Here is a 17,614-nt window from a genome sequence, read left to right as displayed (position 1 = left end):
AACGTTAACTGGAAATAGGGCCGTTGTATTTTAACAGGAGGTTTTAATATTCGCATTGATAACGAGGCCAACATCAAAGTGAAGTTATTCAACATATTAAAGAATGTCGACTTGGCTCTGCCAGAACATCACTGTCCAACATATAAAACTGTGCACTGCAGTCGTCCACACCGTGAGATGGTAAAAAAAAAAACTGTGGTTTACTTCAGTCTGACATGAGCATCGGCCAAACACACAGTCCCATTACAGAGACATCCAGTGGACAGTGTGGAGGACAGTATTGTCCTGGTTGATGCTGAAACATTCAGAAAGATTAAAAACTCCCCACAGCTGTTAAAAGTGCACTTGTTAAACGCGTTTTGAAAAAGCCGCAGTAGATATAGAACAATTTCCAGTTTCCCAATTAAAATGAAATTTCTGAATAATTTATATACAGCTAGCAGTTTTTTTTTTTTTTAATATATACACGAGATAGAAAGGTTTCACTGTAGTTTTCCTACTCATCACAGTATAGAAACAACCTTTGGTCATAGTACTTAATTATTTCTAATGTAGATAACAAGCTTTCGGTTTTAGTCCTGTAACTTGAACACTTACTGGAACTGTTTTTAACTGGTTTTACTATAATCTGTAAAACAAATGGCTGTAATTTAAACTTGTGAAAACATTCAAAATTGAAAAAAAAAAAATTCAGTTTCTCAGGGATCAACATTATGAACACTACTTCTTAAAGTACTGTTTGTTACCTCTAGCTTGTGTCATCAGAAGACACTCGGCTTTATGTCCCTGTGTCCCATTGATGCTCTCTTAAAATGTATTTCGGACATTAGTGCCTAAATACATTCAGTGTATGAAGCAGTCCGTGTTCTCAGATCCTCAGGCTCGAGTTTGAATTATTATTATTATTATTAAGCCTAGAGTCCAGTATAATAGTTTTCATTTTGTTTAATATTTTGTGACCTGAAACATGGCGTTATGTTTAATATATTTAATATCAGTATATGAAATGTTACAGAATAAATGCAAATGTGTTCATGTTAATGTGCAAATAAATTAATGTTTTAAATTCTGAGCAAAGCTTAGCCCGAAGTTTGACAATAAAAACTGGACATACTTGTGGCTTTAACTTGAATTTTTGACCCATTGTTCACGCATGTCACAACTGTTTTGAGCGTGTGATGAGTGTTAGAGCTGCACAGACCTGCTAGAGTGGCAACTTTCATCCAAGAACATAACACATCAGACACCAAAAGTGACCTTTACAAAAATTGTATTTGCAAAACAAAGTAAACTTTGCAAAGTGAAGCATGTTTTTACATTACCAGTGAAATTTACAAAAAAAAAAAAAAAAAACAAAAACAAGAAGATGGTGCAGTTGTTAGAATCAGATGTCTGACAAAACATCCTGATCAACAAAAATCAACTTTTCAACACAAGGTTAATCAAAGAGGATCATACCAGTCTGTCAGAGGAAGAATATGATTCTTTTTTATTTAGGCCGGTTGGTCAGTAGTGGCTGAAGTGTTTGGTGACAACAGAAATTGGCATCAGCAAACATGTCCACTGTGGAAACACAGGCGAGTCCTGCAGTGGTTTTTCCAAGAAGCAGCAGGTCAACCTAAAAAGTGAGGCACTGAACCACGAGCAGCAGCACTGGAGCTGCTCATTGGCTACTTGAAAGAAAATCAACAGAAAACTGACAAGCTTCCTGGAAAACCCTTTGGACTAAACTTGGTCTCTTTTAGAAGATGCAGCTGAAGCGGGAAGAGCGGCGACTCTTAGGCACCCAGTGACCACAATAAAAAACAGTCTCTGCAAGTTGAAAACACGGAGGAATGTTAAGTGAGCGCTGTTCCTCTAAAACATACAAAGGTGAGATGAGAAGAGTAGAGCATCATGGGAGTCTCCTTTCACCGTCACTAACAGTCGTAGTGTCAAGTCAGAATCATAATCAAGTAGTGATTAGAAAGGTTAAGGCATGAACTCATGAATATATGCACACGCACGCACACACACACCAACAGTAGAATCTAGTCCATGAAAATGTAGGTACAGTCTACATAACAAACATCAGTCCACCTGCAGAAAGAACAGATCTGGGATTTTCACATTTATAACCAAAACACAACTGATCACAATGTGGAACAAGGCCGGAACAACAATAAAGTGTAACATCACAGAAAGCATCTGTTTACACCTGGACAAACAGCAGGTAAGTGAAAGACAAAAATAGGTGATCAGAGCAATTCATTTCCAATGTGTGTTAGGGCCACTGATGGGAAAATAATCACAAATTTGATTTTGAAATATTTAAAAACAATTCTATAATTTGGCCAATAAACATAATTTTCAAGTAAAAAAACAAAAAACAAATTTAGGGCTACAAGATTTCAATACAGTCAAATAAGTAACAGGGACCAATACGCTCTGTTACACAAGGACATTCATGAAGTTATAAACTGTAATCTCAACTAACCTAATCCAAATATAAAAGCAGCACTTTGTCGTGGAAGCAGCCTACTTTATTTTGACTTTTCCGTCCGTGTTTTTTTTTTTTAACTTTTTCCAACTGAAAACATTGCAACCTTTCCCTCAAAAGGCTGCAACCTATTCTTTCGTGATTGACATAATTCCGATTTTCTTGTCTTTTGTCCTAACAGTGGAGTTGAATTCAATTCACTTTTAGCAGAGTCTAAGATTTCAACACAAAGTCTATTTTGTTGTCATCAATTTGTCCAGTCTGAGAAACATCTGAGATCCGTATCGTCAGGAAACACGCTCTCAAATCAGACAACAGCAAAATTAAAGTGTCTTATTTTACTCCTGATTGTCATTCAAACAAAAACGAAACATCACAGCACATTTTGAAATCCAGCTTCTTCCGCTTCTGATCCATCTGTAGTGTAGAAGTTTGTGATCAATCTTTTTAAACCACACTTATCCGTGTTTTTCCATCAGGTTAATCTGTGCCGCCGCTCATCACACACATCTGGAGTAGTTACAGTGCACCTACATACACAGAACATCAGCACACCAACGTAAAACGTCACATCATTGATGCTAAAATAGTGAAACGCCCCTTTGTGTAACACAATACACATCAACAGCAGCAAAACCACAGCCTTCAAAACAATCATTTAGTTCAAGCAACACATCTCTCATCTTCAGAAACTTTATGAAGGAAGATTTTTTTCCCAGCCTATAGTGTGAGATTGCAGCCATACCATAATAAAATGCGAACTGAGCAACTATATATCGTTTAACCACCCACCACACGTCTCCGTGTACTTCTGTCTAGATGGGAGCTTTGTATTTTTGTGGAGACGTCCTGTATTCATAACAGGAGGTTGAAGGAAAATATAGTTCCAATATGTTCATTTTCAAGCTGCGCCAGATTGCTGGGAAATATTCTGGGCTCAGAATCAAAAACCTAATCTTAATCGAGTTAGATCTGGTCTGATGAGCCGTCTCTGCAGCAGCTGAACTGAAAGACAGAGAAGGAATGGAAACAGGAACCTAAGCCTGGAGACCAGAAGCTAACTGCAGGCCCAGTTTGTCTTTATCTCCACAAGTCATTTCCTTGCCTCTTTAACAGAGCAATGGTCTTATCTTTAATTTCACTTTCTGCATTGATTATGTTTGTTGCTGCAAGGTACAGTGTGAGACTACAGATGAACATGCCACCGAGGGCAGAGGTGGGTGTATGTTAATCAGACCTCGGCCAAAACCGAACTGCAATTAGTTCGGTGATTTCATTATGTTTGACTGGATGTGGGAAAACCTCCTAACAAGTTACAACAGACTTATTCCCCTTCACACTAAAAGCAGTTTTCTGCCATGATAACACAGCATTTTCTGTTAATGACAGTATCAACAAAAACATGATAGTTGGAGTTAATCTGTAGAGAAATTGGCTCTCGTCTACAAACATTAAACCCAGGGTCTGACCATTCCTTTAGCTTATGTGTGTGTGTTTGTGTGTGTGTATTATTAGCGATTATTACTCACTAGTGTTCAGAGCGAATTATGATTAAAGTGTTTCCTGCCCTCATACTGTAAGTTTCTCATATCTGTCTAATGATCCTCTTACACAGAACCCACACACACGCCCAACTTGAATGCAAACACTACAATTAACCACAGATCTGACATCTCACACTCACACATTAAAAGCAAGAGCAACACAGATAAAACAATCTAAACCAAACCGCCTTTTTCCTGATCTCTGGCTGCGTAGTGTAGAGTTTTTCTCACTAGATGACGCACAGCAAATGTTTGCTCCCTAAAAGCTTTCACAGGAGGAGGTGGATTCAGGAGAACATGCATTGACTAAGCAATCAAACATTAATCGACTCAACTGCACAAGCAGCGAAGTAAAGGAACCCGACCATTTACTGACAACAGCCAGTGTTTGCTTATAAAAAAAAAAAAAAGCTGATAAAGAGTGAAAAGAGTGTAGTGGTCACCGGAGAAGCAACTCATTTGTGACAAGAACAAAATAATGTGTGAACATTTAGTCTTCTATATTAACTGAAATGTATATACATAAAGAATAAAATCCCAACCATTTAAAGGAAAAAAAAAAACTAAAACATTGGGGTGATGATTATGGATTTTAGATGGGATTTTAGACCCATTCAGTTTTAATGGCACATGCTCACATACTTTTCCTGTTTTTGTCTGGTCGTCTGCCTTAACATCTTAACCTCCGCGTCAAAAAGTCATACATAGCCTAGTGTCTATTATTTGTGCTGGATTAGCAGAGTGCAAGCTTCTATCTCTTGTCGACAGTGCTTCAAAATCATCACATCTCACTCTAGAGCAAATCATAATAATATTAATCACAAAATAGAGATAGTAGAACATCAAAACTAATATTTCTCTCTATGTTCATTGTACTTACACAGTAAAATATGGAAGAAAAAAAAACATTTGTTAGAAAACCACAACTCCAGTGTTTATCTTTTGACTTAGTGTTTGTTTGTTTACAACAGGAAGCTAGTGATTATAAGGTTACAAAATAAAAGTCCATCTGACTCGATTCCGAGTCAAGAATTCCTCCCTCAGTAGTGTAGTTCTGGGTGTATTGAGGATGGAGCCTGGAATCTGTCTGGTCCTGGTCCTCTAGACAGTCCAATAGTGAGATTAAAATGTTGCTGTCTATATCTAAAATTACGTATTAGGCTCTTGGGTCCTTCAAAGTCCTTCAAAGCATCTGATTCGTGTGCAAAACCTTCACACTTAAAATCCAGGTAAGGTCCAAATGGAAAAATACAACCAACTACAGTCCTTAAAACATTCCAGGTCAAGCCCTTCAATTTAAAAAAGTGTTTAGATAGAATCAGCTTAAAATTGTTCAACAGGCAAGTTGTGGCTTCTTTGTGGTCTTTACTCCACTCTAAACTGCAAGTGAGAGCTCACACACACATTTGAGCCATAAAACGCCACCATTAACAGTGTTAACACACATATGTACATGTACAAACACACACACACACTTATTGCCTCTAACATGGGAAAAATGCTCCCCACAGTTCAGTGATTCACAGAAGCAGAATAATCCTGCACACCCAGTTTACACTCTGCAGCTCATGGTCTTCCAGAGAGTTTAGCTCCAGGTGCAGACCTCTCAAACATGACCTCTGACCTCCGTAGGCCACCCGGCTGTGTACAGGAGTATTCTGTTCCATCTGAACCTGCACACACTCCACCTCCCAGGAGTCTGGAGGTCTTGGTGTTGAATGCCTCATCTCATCCTATTCTGCCTCATCAGAGGAACAATGCAGGACGGCGGACCCGCCTTTGACAAGAACGGATGTTTGAGAAGCTCACTGGCTGGGGCCCTCTGAGCCGGGTCTCGCACCAACATCCTGTCCAGGAAACCTTTGAGCAGAGGGGACACCTGGGAGAAGGAGAGAACACAGAGGGAGAAAACACCCAGAGTCATGAAAAGGCATGTGTAGGTTGGTAACAGTGTGTAAACCCCATGTTCACAATCGACCAGTTGGTTATGCTTAAACAACTGCAAAAGTCTGAACAGTATGCACATGAACAGATAGACACCAGGTCATTATTGTATAGTGAAAAGCGAAAACTTGTTTTGAAATATTTTCAGAAACTAAAATAAAATACATTTTCCAAAGAAAGTGTAAAACTAAAGGGTACATTTTAGTTTTACATTTTCTTTTGAAAATGTATTTTATTGTAGTGGTTGGACTGTACATCAAACCTTCATCAAATCAATCTTAGGTTCATTTCTAAAGTCACCATTGAAGGTAACACAAAGGGCTGTAATCAAGTTATTACCTCACAGTCTTCTTCCTTTAGAAGCTTAATGTTATATCAAACAGAGAAATTTATTGCATTTGATATTACTGTTTTAGCCAACAGCGATGATAACATCTGCAGGTAACACAAGATCCAGATGTGCATCCCTGACATTTGCTAATGGCAATTTCTGTTGTACCTTGTGTAGGTTTTTCAGTTTTGGAGGCAAGTTGTCTCGAATCATCTTCATGGCTTTTAGCGGTGGCTCGTTGAAATACGGTGGCTCCCCATCAACCATCTCTATGACCATGATACCCAGAGACCAAATGTCCACCTGGAAACAGTGAGAACATAGAGTTAACAAGTGTAAGAAACATGCTTGTTTAAATGTTTAGTAGGATCCTGAGTTACCTCTGGTCCATAAGGAAGTCTAGATATGAGCTCTGGTGCCATCCAGTATGGCGTTCCCACTAGGGACTTCCTTCTTTGCACTTCCTTAGAGACTTGGGCACAAAAACCAAAGTCTGATAGCTTCACCTGGAGACAGACAAAAGACATGGAAGTGAAAACTGAAGACAGGAAACAAACAAACAAAATTAAGTTACAGGAATGTTACCGTAACTTTTCACATAAAGTACACAACATAATCATAACACAGATGTTCATCACACAAGGTTTTGTGATGAAAAAATAGAACACTGTAGCCAGTATATTTATATATTTTAAATATCTGAAAATGCAGCACAAGTGATCTGACAGTATAGAGTTTAATACTTTCTGCACAATACATTTGACACAAAATCTTTCAGCTGCATAAAAATAAACATTATATTTGAATATCTGGGGCACAGCTTCTTATGCTTCAATAGTTATGGTAGTCAGCCCCCAGCCATGACAGTCCTCTTTCTGAGAAATTCTGTGCATGGCTGGGTATCTAGACAGAGAACCAGAGTTTGATGTTGCTCAGTGGGTCAAGCGCTGTCTTCAGATGGCTCAGAAAGAGAAATGAAAGAGTCTTTCTGTAGTTCTAACTCAAGCAGAGTAAGAACACTTCTCTAGTAAAGCCATGAGCTGATCTCACATCAGTTTCTTAATCTCCCAGGTAAAGATTTATTATGATAATAAAAAAAAATTAAATAAAAAAATCAGATCAGTCTGGTAAATGTCATAAAGTCAGTGGGCTGTTAACATATACATATACTCTGATATTTCATACTACAGTTAAATATCAGGGAGGTTTATAATTCTCTTTTCAATAGGTACCTTAAGGCTGATTAAAATTTGATATCCTCTGCTACTATGAGGTCTGTCTACGTGGTGAATAAGATGTATTTCATCAGTGGTTGCTACCTAATATTGAGAAGTGCAAGTTGTAGGAGAAATGGACAAAACACTGAATCCAGTTAAAGCTGCAGTGCAGTCGACTTAACAGTCCACAAAATAGGTAAATGTGATGTAATGAATTTACTTAAATTTTGTTCTCTTACAATTTGTTTGTGAAAGCAGCTTGATTTAACATGTTTTTACAACCTAAAGCACGTTACATGTGCACATGATCAGTGGTACCCCCCACCTCATTTTAAGCCAAATTAAAAAAATATATAAAAAAAATAAAAAACTACCAACAACCCTTTGGGTGATGTTCTCATATTAGAATTCTATGTTTGGGTTATACCAGATGTAACAATCAGCTGCACTCTCTCATCTGCCCAGAATCAAAAATGTGTTTAGGTGTTTAAGTTAGTGCCATTTAGCAGAGGTTCTCAAATGCCCCCCCTTTTATCAGTGACCTTTCTTTTAACAGTGTCTTTAGTGGAGTCGTGTCCACTTGTTTTCTGGCTGAGTTGAAGATATTACTGTGCAAGCATTTCGCTTTGAGGTAATGATTCTGATTAAGGTTCTTTGGATTCTCAATCCCTGGCAGTGTGTGTGAATGTTGCATGCAGACCCTTTAACCACCATCATATAGGTTTTATGTAAGTAATGTGTAGAATGAACAGGGATGGCAGTATTCAGACTAAGGTATTTTAAGTGCAGCTAAACCCAATTTGTATTTAGGTTTGGTAGATACCAAACTTATTATTTTCCTACACAGGCCCAGTTGTTGATGGATAATCTCTTTGCTTCAATAAATAAACAGTAGACCAGAAACCATTTAGCATGACGGAGTCCAACATTTTCTCACACAACTGGGCACCACCCACATTTGCATTTAGACACACCAAACACACTGCCCCACTGACGAGAAGCGCTTCAGGCATGACAGAGTCTGCTTCCCTTGCCAGGCTTAACCACAAGCAACATAACAAAATCAGCCTGACAGCAAAACACCACAGTCCTTCCTGCCAACAGTGACCACTTACAGGTCTTTCAGAATCAAACTGCGAAATGCCAGTTCAATATAAAGTGATGCAAACCTGACCCTGAACCTAACATATTTAACAATGCACACTCAGCTAGAACTAATGTTCATTCATCATCACAAGTAACAAAAATGGTCAAGGAGTGTATAACACAACAGTTATAGTAAAATAGTGAAAATTATAATGGTGCAAATGTTTGCATCCCCTTTTTCAACTAAAAAGAAATGAATTTTAAAACATTTCTGATGAATAACAATTGCAATAGCTTATTGTCCATTGTGCAATATCATGCAACATTATATAATGAAAAAAAAATCTTTATTTTACTCTAGATGCTCAAAAAAGGAGACAAATCACAAATAAGCACAAATAAAATGGTATGAGCAGTGTGAAGACTTCAAACATTTAGAATTAAACAGACAATGGAATTATTGTTTATTTTTAAATGATGTTGCATAACATTCGGCCCTGTGCTTGTCAACCAAATTGTGCAGCCTTATAAATATAAAATGACACCATGTCTGCTACTAAAATGACATATTTTAAATCGGTTAAAAAATAAACCTGTTAATGTGACATGCAAAACCAAACCTGTAAAAAGCAATTCACACCAATAATAGATCATCGAAAATAGTCAAACAATACTTTATTACTTTAAACCACTCTACTGAGATCACAAAGCAGAATGAAACAGAGTGTCCTCTTAGAAACTCATTAGCAGGAAGATTAGCAGCATTGCCTGCAGGTGCCTTCTCTGCCTCATAGAGCACAGAAATGTAGAACAACTTATGTGTGACTGTGGAGCCCTGCTGGCCGTGCATACTGCAAGGGGCCAAGACGACTGTTGAAACCACAGTTTAAAGACATCAAAGCACACTCACTCATCAGCTGTCTTCAAGGGGCCTGTGGTTTACACATTAGCTCATCTTTGCATCAAATGTGTGACAAGCACATAAAGTGCACTTGTTGCAGGCACAGGACAGTAATTACAACACAACCACACATTAAATTATTTTTAAAACAATTGAACGAACTAAATGTGGGTAAGGCAGTTGACCATGGACCACAGGGTCAGTGGTTCAATCCCCCCTCCTGGCTACATGTCGAAGTGTCCTTGGGCAAGACACGGAACCTAAAGTGGCTCCTGGTGGGTCAGGTGAGCACCTTGCATGGCAGCCACCACCATTGGTGTGTGTGTGAATGGGAATCAACATTGTAAAGCGCTTTGGATAAAAGCGCTATATAAGCGACTATTTACCACTTTATCATTAAGTCTAATGGCAGCTAAGATCATTTACACTATTCATGGCATGATCTGAGTGAAAGACAAACCCAACTGGTAATGAATGAACAAGTATAATTAGAAAATGGGGTTTAATGATTGCTACCCACAGCGAACCTACAACAATAACATGTTATGGCATCACCTGTGTCTGCATATGCACTTGCTGACTGAAGGTGAGTAAATCAGTAATAGGAAATTGCATGCAGGACTCGACATTACTTAGTTTGTCCTCCTACGCCTAATCATTTAGATATGGGTCATCTTCATGACGTGCCCAAGGTGGACACATGCAACGTTTAGCAGGATGCGTCCTAAACATTCAGCATCAGCTTTGTCCAAAAATTCTGAAACCCTGTCTTATGAAAAAACACACACACATTTCAAACAGGGAACAGTACACAGCAAAATCTAACACCCTGTGCATTTTATCTTTCATTTGGAAATTAAAACTTATTCTAAAAGCTTACAAGTAACAGACTATGTATGCGTTTATTGACTGTAAAGCTGGCTTCTCTTTTTCCCCTGGTACTGCTCAGTGACCATATTGGTTTCATTTTCTGTAGAAAGCAGAAACTTGCCTGTCAACAGGCAGGAAGTGATTTGGCATCTGCCTCAGTTCTACAGTCGTGGTTAACAGAAGCATTTTGGTTCCTCTTTTCTGCCAACGCTTTCTTTTTAGTCTCATAAAAGTGGGTCACATATTCTAAGTGGCGGCAGTGCTGCACTGACTTTGTGCGTCCTGTGAGACAAACTCTGAGCAGGAGTGTGCGAGGAGAACTTCTGTCCATCATGTGCACACGTAAAGCCATAGAAGGAAAAACACGGATGTGGGTGGTAAACATAATAACTAAGGTCAATCTTTATGATTAATACATAAAAATAGGAGTGCCAGTACTCTGTCCTGGTATTGTACATGCTGGGATGACTTACAGAAACTTGAAACAGAAGCATAATTAATGTATTTAATGACACCTCTGCTTGTCCTATTATAGCGGAAATATAATGTGAAAATGGCTGACTCTGCCTTATTTTTTTTTTATATAAAATGCTGCCGCAGCCACAGTGTTGTGGTTTGACATAAAAAGCACATCTGCTGCTGTTCCTCCTACATTAATCGCTTAATTAATCTTATGTAAAACACACACACTCTTTGCTTGGGACTCGAGAGGTCACAAACAAATTCACTGGTTCTGCACTGCAAACTTTAAAAAAAGGGTTTAAAGTAAAGAAACAAAAATCTATAGATCAGTTTTCAAGCTTTAACTCATCTTATTCATGCTCTATGCTTTTTGTTTAAAAAAGATATGCAAAGACTACTTAAGTAGAGTGTGGTACATACTCGGCCATCATGCGTGAGGAGGATGGAGTCACTTTTAATGTCTCTGTGAATCACACCCTGTATATGGAGGACAGACAGCGCCTTCAGGACAGACAGACACACTGTAGCAATCTGTTCCTCATTCATCCTGAAGAGAGAAAGAAACACCAGTGATATATCACTTTGGATTTTATACTACCTGTTTTATTTTTTAGTATTTAGCCACACATTTATACTACCTGTTTTTTTTTTTAGTATTTAGCCACAATGACGACATGTGACACCCACATATTTAAATAAAATACTTTCTTTAACAGCAAGTCTGTTTCCAAGTTTGCAAAAAAGTTGCAAAATCTGTCATACAATCAATGCATTGCTTGCTGCTGTGAGATGGTACAGTCCACTGTGAAGTACCATCTCTGTAAGAAACACTATGTAGCACTGCCCCCTTATGGAAAGAAAAGGACTTGACAGGAAGAAAAAAGGAGCAGAAATTAAAAGGTTTAAATCACATGCAGGTATTCACTTTACACAGCCACCACAGCCAAATCCTTAAAAGTTGAAATAAGTTAATACCACATCTAAATGTCTTCCTCTCTCTCACCTGGTATGCGTTACAATGTCAGTGAGAGCACCTCCCTCCAGGAACTCCATGACGACCCACAGTTCATCTCCCACTAGGTAACTGTTGTACATCTCCACCACATTTTCATGGTGGTAGTCCCGCATGATTACCACCTGCAGTTGCCATAGAAACACATGGACTCAGAAAGGGTATACATCATTACTATTTAGAATAAAAAAAAATGGCAAATTGACCTTAGCAGTAAAGAGACATGTATGGTGTATAATGTATCCACAAGGTCAAAGCTGCATCAGTGAACAACTATAAAAGTGTCTGACAAAGGGAAGTCATGTTTAATTACCGATAATTTGATTCAAATGTCTAAAATGTGAAGTGTCAATTAGCAGCTAATGTGACCCATGAATTCATTTCAAACATCTTATTAGAACTGACAGCAGGTTGGACCTGTTCTATGAGATATGCCTGAGTCATTTTTGGCTAAAGGCTACAGAAGCGGAGACAGGTTTTTATCACTCGTTTTGGTGCTGTGCATTCTTTAGGAGTGAACTCTACAGTCAGGCTCGTAAATATCTGAACAATGATATGTTTATTAGCATTTGGCCTCTGTACACGACCACACTAAATTTGAAGTTAAACACTCAAGATGTGAACTATGTCAAGACTTTCAGCTTTAATTCAATGGGTTTGATAAAAGTGTGGCATTAACTATTCTTACTTCATTAAACAGGAGTTCTCTGCGCTGTTGCTTCCTCAGGTCCATCTTCTTCACGGCAACCAGTTTCCCTGTAGTCTTTACTGTAGCAATGCACACAATCCCTGTGGACCCCTCCCCTATTTTAATGTAGTGATCCAGGTAGGTCCTTGGATCACCAGGATCCACCACCATCTGTAGTGCCGCTCTGAACTGCTCATGTGAAACCCTCTGGGGCTCCCTCTGAGGTGAGTGGCCCTGTGGTGGAGCGCCTGATGTCGGTGGCCCAGAGGGCACTGGAGGCCGTGGTGCTGGAACCTTGGGGTGAGGGGTGTGTGGATGTTGGGTCGCCTCAGGGGTTAAGCTGGGGTGGGAAGTGTGATGGGGGTGTGGGTGGCTGAGAGGGGGCTTGGAGCTAGAGGAACCTCGGGTGGAGCCACTGGAGGGGCCATTTTGAGGAGAGGATTCATGGTGTCGCACCTGCTGGAAGGAGTAATATAAAATAGGTATAATAAAACAGCAGGTTTGGAGGTTGGAACAGCAATAAGTTGTTTATGAATAACCCTTCCTATTGAATATTTCCTGAATATATCAGGGAAATCCGTTAGTAAACTGCCAGGTCTGTCTTTGTCTAATGCAATTACTATGCTGTCCACTTATATCTGAAATTTCCTTTAACTGCAAGAAAGTAGTACAGTTACAGCAGTGTACATGATAAGGGGAAAATTATAGGAAAATACACTACATCTCAAAAACAAAACCCAAAAGAGTTTTAATTTTCTTGTCATTACTTGATTCTGCAAATCAGTTTGGTGCAAAGTAGCTCTGTTGTCGAAAAACTGCTGACATCGTCATGAAACAACTAACAGCTTTCACAGGAGAGAACCAGGATGGATGTGGCTAAATTTGTCCTGGAGGGGTGGGGGGGGGGAGAATAAAGACATAACTGCTATCATCCATTAGCCAATGGCTCCACCTTCTTTTCTTTCTGGGCTACTCTCCTCTCCTTTTGCCTGCCTACCTGCCCTGTAGGACTGCGTCCACCTTCGCTGTCTGTTCGTGGGTAGGTGTTGAATGGCCGTGTGCCCTGTTGGGTAGTTTTTATCACTCCCTCTGTGACCGGCAGGTTTGGGGTCCGGATATTCGGCCCAGAGAGAGGCCTCTTGTCCCTGGGAGACTGAGGGCTACCATCTCGTACTACGTAGCTAGACTTTGGCCTGTGATCACCTGATTGATCCCTTTGACCCACATGTTCCTGAAAAGATGCAGAATGGGGTAAGAGATGCAGGGGCTAGAGGGATGTTTAACGAACAAAACAACAAGAAAGGAATGGATAGAATAAGGCTGTAGAATAAGAATAGAATAAGGCTCAAAATTAACAACCACAGTCCCAAATTAAGCATAGTTACATAGTTACATTACTAATAGTCTAATATAGTCTTTCAGTACCTTGAATAATAAGCATAAACATTAAATTCTGCTTGTTATTCTCTGTGGTTGTCTAAATAAAAAACTTAAAATTATATCACAAGTTTTCCTTACTATAACCTTCTTCCCCTATTAATAACTATTTGGTAAAAATATGCATCCATGCAAAACTATACTGTAAATTCAAACCTTCTGATTGACATTCTCTGATGTTTTTGAATTTTTAAATTGATATTCAGCACATTTCTTGATCACTTTGTACAATTACATCATACATTTTAGTGTGATTTGCTCTGCTTAAGAGTACAGCAGTTCAATGTCTACATTGTGCTCTGGCTGCCTTAGGAAAAATAACCTGTCTGCAGAGCTGGAATGTTAACTGTATAAGCAGGAGCATAACAAATGCTTATACAAGCTACAGTAGAATATGATATTAGGAATGATTAATTAGCTGTCATCAGCACGCTTAATTCTTAGTCCCTACCTTGCCCCGGTCTCGATGTTCTCTGTCTCTGTGAGGGGGAGGGGGTGGGCCTGAGTCTGGTCGGTCCCTGTGTGCTCTGCTGGGCTCCTGGCCTCTTGGCTGCTGTTGGGGCCGACCATGGACTCCCTCATCTCTCTGGGGAGGATGGACTGCTCGCTGAGCCTGCCGAGGATCACCCCCAGTCTGGTGGTCTGGTCTTGTTCGGTCTCTGAAATGCGAAGCAAGGAATGGATAAGCCCACATATTGGTTGTGGAACAGTTCACAGGCTTGTACTGGCAAAATCTCTGCTATGTTTTTTCACCAACATGTGCAGCATCCAAACACCTGTACACTCAAGGCACAAGCAGAAGCATAAATATACAATAACCGAATGTTTAAAAATCTTAAAATTTAATTGCTTGCCTTTCTTGTTTGTCCGAGTGTGAGTAGTGTCTGTGATGAGGATCTCCGTTCTCCTGCCCTCCTCCTCCTCCTGAAGAGCTAGAGTCCCTCCGAGGCTGAATGGGAGGACTGCCTCGTCGCAGGGAGTTGGACCGTGTCACAGACATGGTGTCAAACTCATCCAACAGCCACGTCAGAGATCCGTCCACTGCCATCTTGTTGCCCCGCACAATATTCTGAATAAAAACAGGCTGTTTTTAAATGTGCTGTCACATCTGCGTCTTAGAAATCTACTATCTGTTAATAGAATTTACACTCATCCCACCTTGCGTGGCTCTACAGTAGTGATGACATTTACATCGATGAAGGGTTTGGGCCTTTTGGCAGTGTCTTCGATGAGTGACTGCCATTGCCGCGGCAAGCCGACAAACTTCTGTTCCTCCTCATCAAAGTCTGTATGTACGCGATGCTCAAAATTAGATGGAGCGGAGATCTGGATACGAGACTTCTTCTTTTTGGTGAACATGATGGCGGCTGAGGCAAATGCAGCCTAGCATCAGAACTGCAGGTAGGAAGGAGAAAAGACAGGAAAGGTTAGTAGGAAAGACTGAAAATAAAAATGCAAATGTAGAACTGACATACTGTATGTAAAACATAATAAACATGAATTCCCACAAGCTTGCAGACAGGCTACTTCAGAGTCCCTATTCACAAAACCTATATCTACATTTTTAAAATGCTTCTTTTTGTTTGTATTTTCCAGCAAATAAATTACCACCCAACTGGCTTATTCCAGATCACTAAGTACTTGTGGCTTTGCAGCATTAAACCAGGTAAGACCCTTAGCTGAAGGTAATCAACAACAAGTTCTCAGCATCACTCTAAACACTTAAGATTATATCAGTAAAATTGCTCTTCTATACTATTTCTTAATAGATGTAAACAACCTAGCCATCCTGAAGGGGGATGATTCCCTTGTCACCTGTAACAAGTCCATTGACACTCTGTGGACAGCTGCATTAGACTCAATGCCTTTGCTTTGGAGATGTTTTAAGATCAGTGACAATGACAAAAGCAAAGCAGCTGCAAACTCTGCTCAAGTCTTAAAATCAAGTTGCTAAGTCATTCTAATATTTCAAGACAAATCTAAATGTTTAATATTTAAGACTGACAACATCTGAGAAAGATATACAGCGGCTTGAACACTGATGTTTTCCTACTACATTGTAGACTAGCAGTCTCTGCCAGTGTGGTCAAAATATTCAGTGCACTGATGAGGGTTTTGCTGTTCAGCAGGTCATACTATAAGCACAACAGTTATTGGTACTTGGTATCAGCACATACTCAATTGTAAGTACTTGTGCTTAGTCTGGTAAATGGTAGCAGGACAGACCTGCTGGCTTTAGTTTCAACATTAAAATGTTCAGCACAGCACTCTCAAATTCAGCTGTTCATTTGATCAATCAATTACATGAATGTGCATCATCATAGAAGTCTTCGGTTATCAGTAATATCCCTGAAATCTGCTCCTACTGCAGCCGGCTGAAATAAAAAGGTGCAAAAACATCGTCTGAAGCACTTCTCACCACTTTTGGCTTAGGTTGAAATTGTCTTCTTCTCAACCTTGCTGCTTTGTCAGTGGGTATCAAAAGAGACGTGCCCAGTAGTCAAACAGAGGTTTGTTAGTGATCAGTGTTAGAAGCAGAAACAGGCCCTGCTGGACAGTTCAGCAGAGGGGGGCAGAAGGAGTGGTGGGGAAACTGGTCTGTAGATTCTGTCTTGACTTTATAAAAAAAACAAAACACCATGTCCACCTAAGTCCATTTGCTCTTGCAAAGAACAAAAAACAAGGGAAATTAAAAAACAAGGCAGTAAAAAGGAGTGAAGATGTGAGGATTAAAAGGACAGAAGGATGGAGGGCGGGTGAGCTGAGTGAGGGCAAACTGGGCGGGTCGTAAGTAAGAGGGCATGAGTCATGTTTCTGGGCTCACAGTCTGCAGTGTTAATAAAGCCTTTCACAGCAGGAGTGTTTGAAGTGTAGCAGCACCCGCCCAGGAAAACAGGGAGAACAGTGAGGTTCCCAGCCAACAAGGCAGCACAGACGTGAAACAACACAACTCTGGGTCAAATAAGACAAAGACATTTAGGTACATTAAAAACACGGACAATCACATTTGCACAACTGCAGATACATATGGAATATTTTTTATATATTTTTGAGTGCAAAACAAGTAGCTCTGTACAAAACATCCTGAACCAGTCCACTAACAACAGTTTGTGGATTTATGGGGTCATACAAAGTTGCAAAAGACAAAGAACACATCAAACAGTGATTGAAAAAGAAACCTCTTCATATCCTCAAATGCGGTGTGTTTATATCACAGCTAAATTACCAGTTTTGCTTGTGAAAGACTTTGTATTAGTGCTGCTATCCTAGGTTTTACAACTTTTTCCACTTACCAAACATACTCACCCATCAACTGTTTATTATGTTTTGTGTTTGACAGACAATGGAAATCATAAAGGAAAAGTTAATTCATGCAGTAGCAGACTGTACTTGGGTCCACTTTACGATTAGACAGTTAATGCACATTATTTCCATGAAAAAACAGGCTTCAACCTCACCCAACTACACACTGTGGATTTTGTTGCTTTTAGCAAAATGATCTCATAACAGCAAGGTTACAACATTGGTGATAAATTCCTCTTTACAGCCATAATGAGTTTGGTGACAAGAGGGAAAAGTTGAGTAAATCACTGCAGAAGCCTATCATTAGTGTTCGACCGAGGCAGCAATACTATCAATCAAT

At 39.6% G+C, this 17,614-nt stretch overlaps 1 protein-coding gene across 5 annotated transcripts in view; it reads right to left on the bottom strand.

The window, feature by feature from the left end:
- Positions 1 to 3,304: 3,304 nt before the first annotated feature.
- pak4 (p21 protein (Cdc42/Rac)-activated kinase 4) overlaps positions 3,305 to 17,614 on the bottom strand; it is a 30,172-nt gene continuing 15,862 nt past the window's right edge. For 2 of the 5 annotated variants that reach the window (XM_067507625.1, XM_067507626.1), the window contains exons 2-11: positions 15,130 to 15,366; positions 14,826 to 15,055; positions 14,423 to 14,630; positions 13,532 to 13,765; positions 12,535 to 12,993; positions 11,838 to 11,971; positions 11,255 to 11,381; positions 6,679 to 6,804; positions 6,467 to 6,601; positions 3,305 to 5,902 (exon numbers count right to left, since the gene is read on the bottom strand). In XM_067507625.1, the coding sequence (XP_067363726.1) occupies positions 5,747 to 5,902; positions 6,467 to 6,601; positions 6,679 to 6,804; positions 11,255 to 11,381; positions 11,838 to 11,971; positions 12,535 to 12,993; positions 13,532 to 13,765; positions 14,423 to 14,630; positions 14,826 to 15,055; positions 15,130 to 15,330 (2,010 nt within the window). In that variant the 5' untranslated portion in view covers positions 15,331 to 15,366 and the 3' untranslated portion in view covers positions 3,305 to 5,746. Of the gene's footprint in view, positions 5,903 to 6,466; positions 6,602 to 6,678; positions 6,805 to 11,254; positions 11,382 to 11,837; positions 11,972 to 12,534; positions 12,994 to 13,531; positions 13,766 to 14,422; positions 14,631 to 14,825; positions 15,056 to 15,129; positions 15,367 to 16,390; positions 17,065 to 17,614 lie in introns of those variants that run through there. The other 3 variants (XM_067507627.1, XM_067507628.1, XM_067507629.1) reach the window with 3 other exon arrangements.

Source organism: Channa argus, chromosome 6, assembly GCF_033026475.1.
Source record: "Channa argus isolate prfri chromosome 6, Channa argus male v1.0, whole genome shotgun sequence".
Classification (NCBI taxonomy): domain Eukaryota; kingdom Metazoa; phylum Chordata; class Actinopteri; order Anabantiformes; family Channidae; genus Channa; species Channa argus.
The sequence above is the reverse complement of the archived record's forward strand: the minus strand, read 5'-3'. Positions and strand labels throughout refer to the sequence as shown.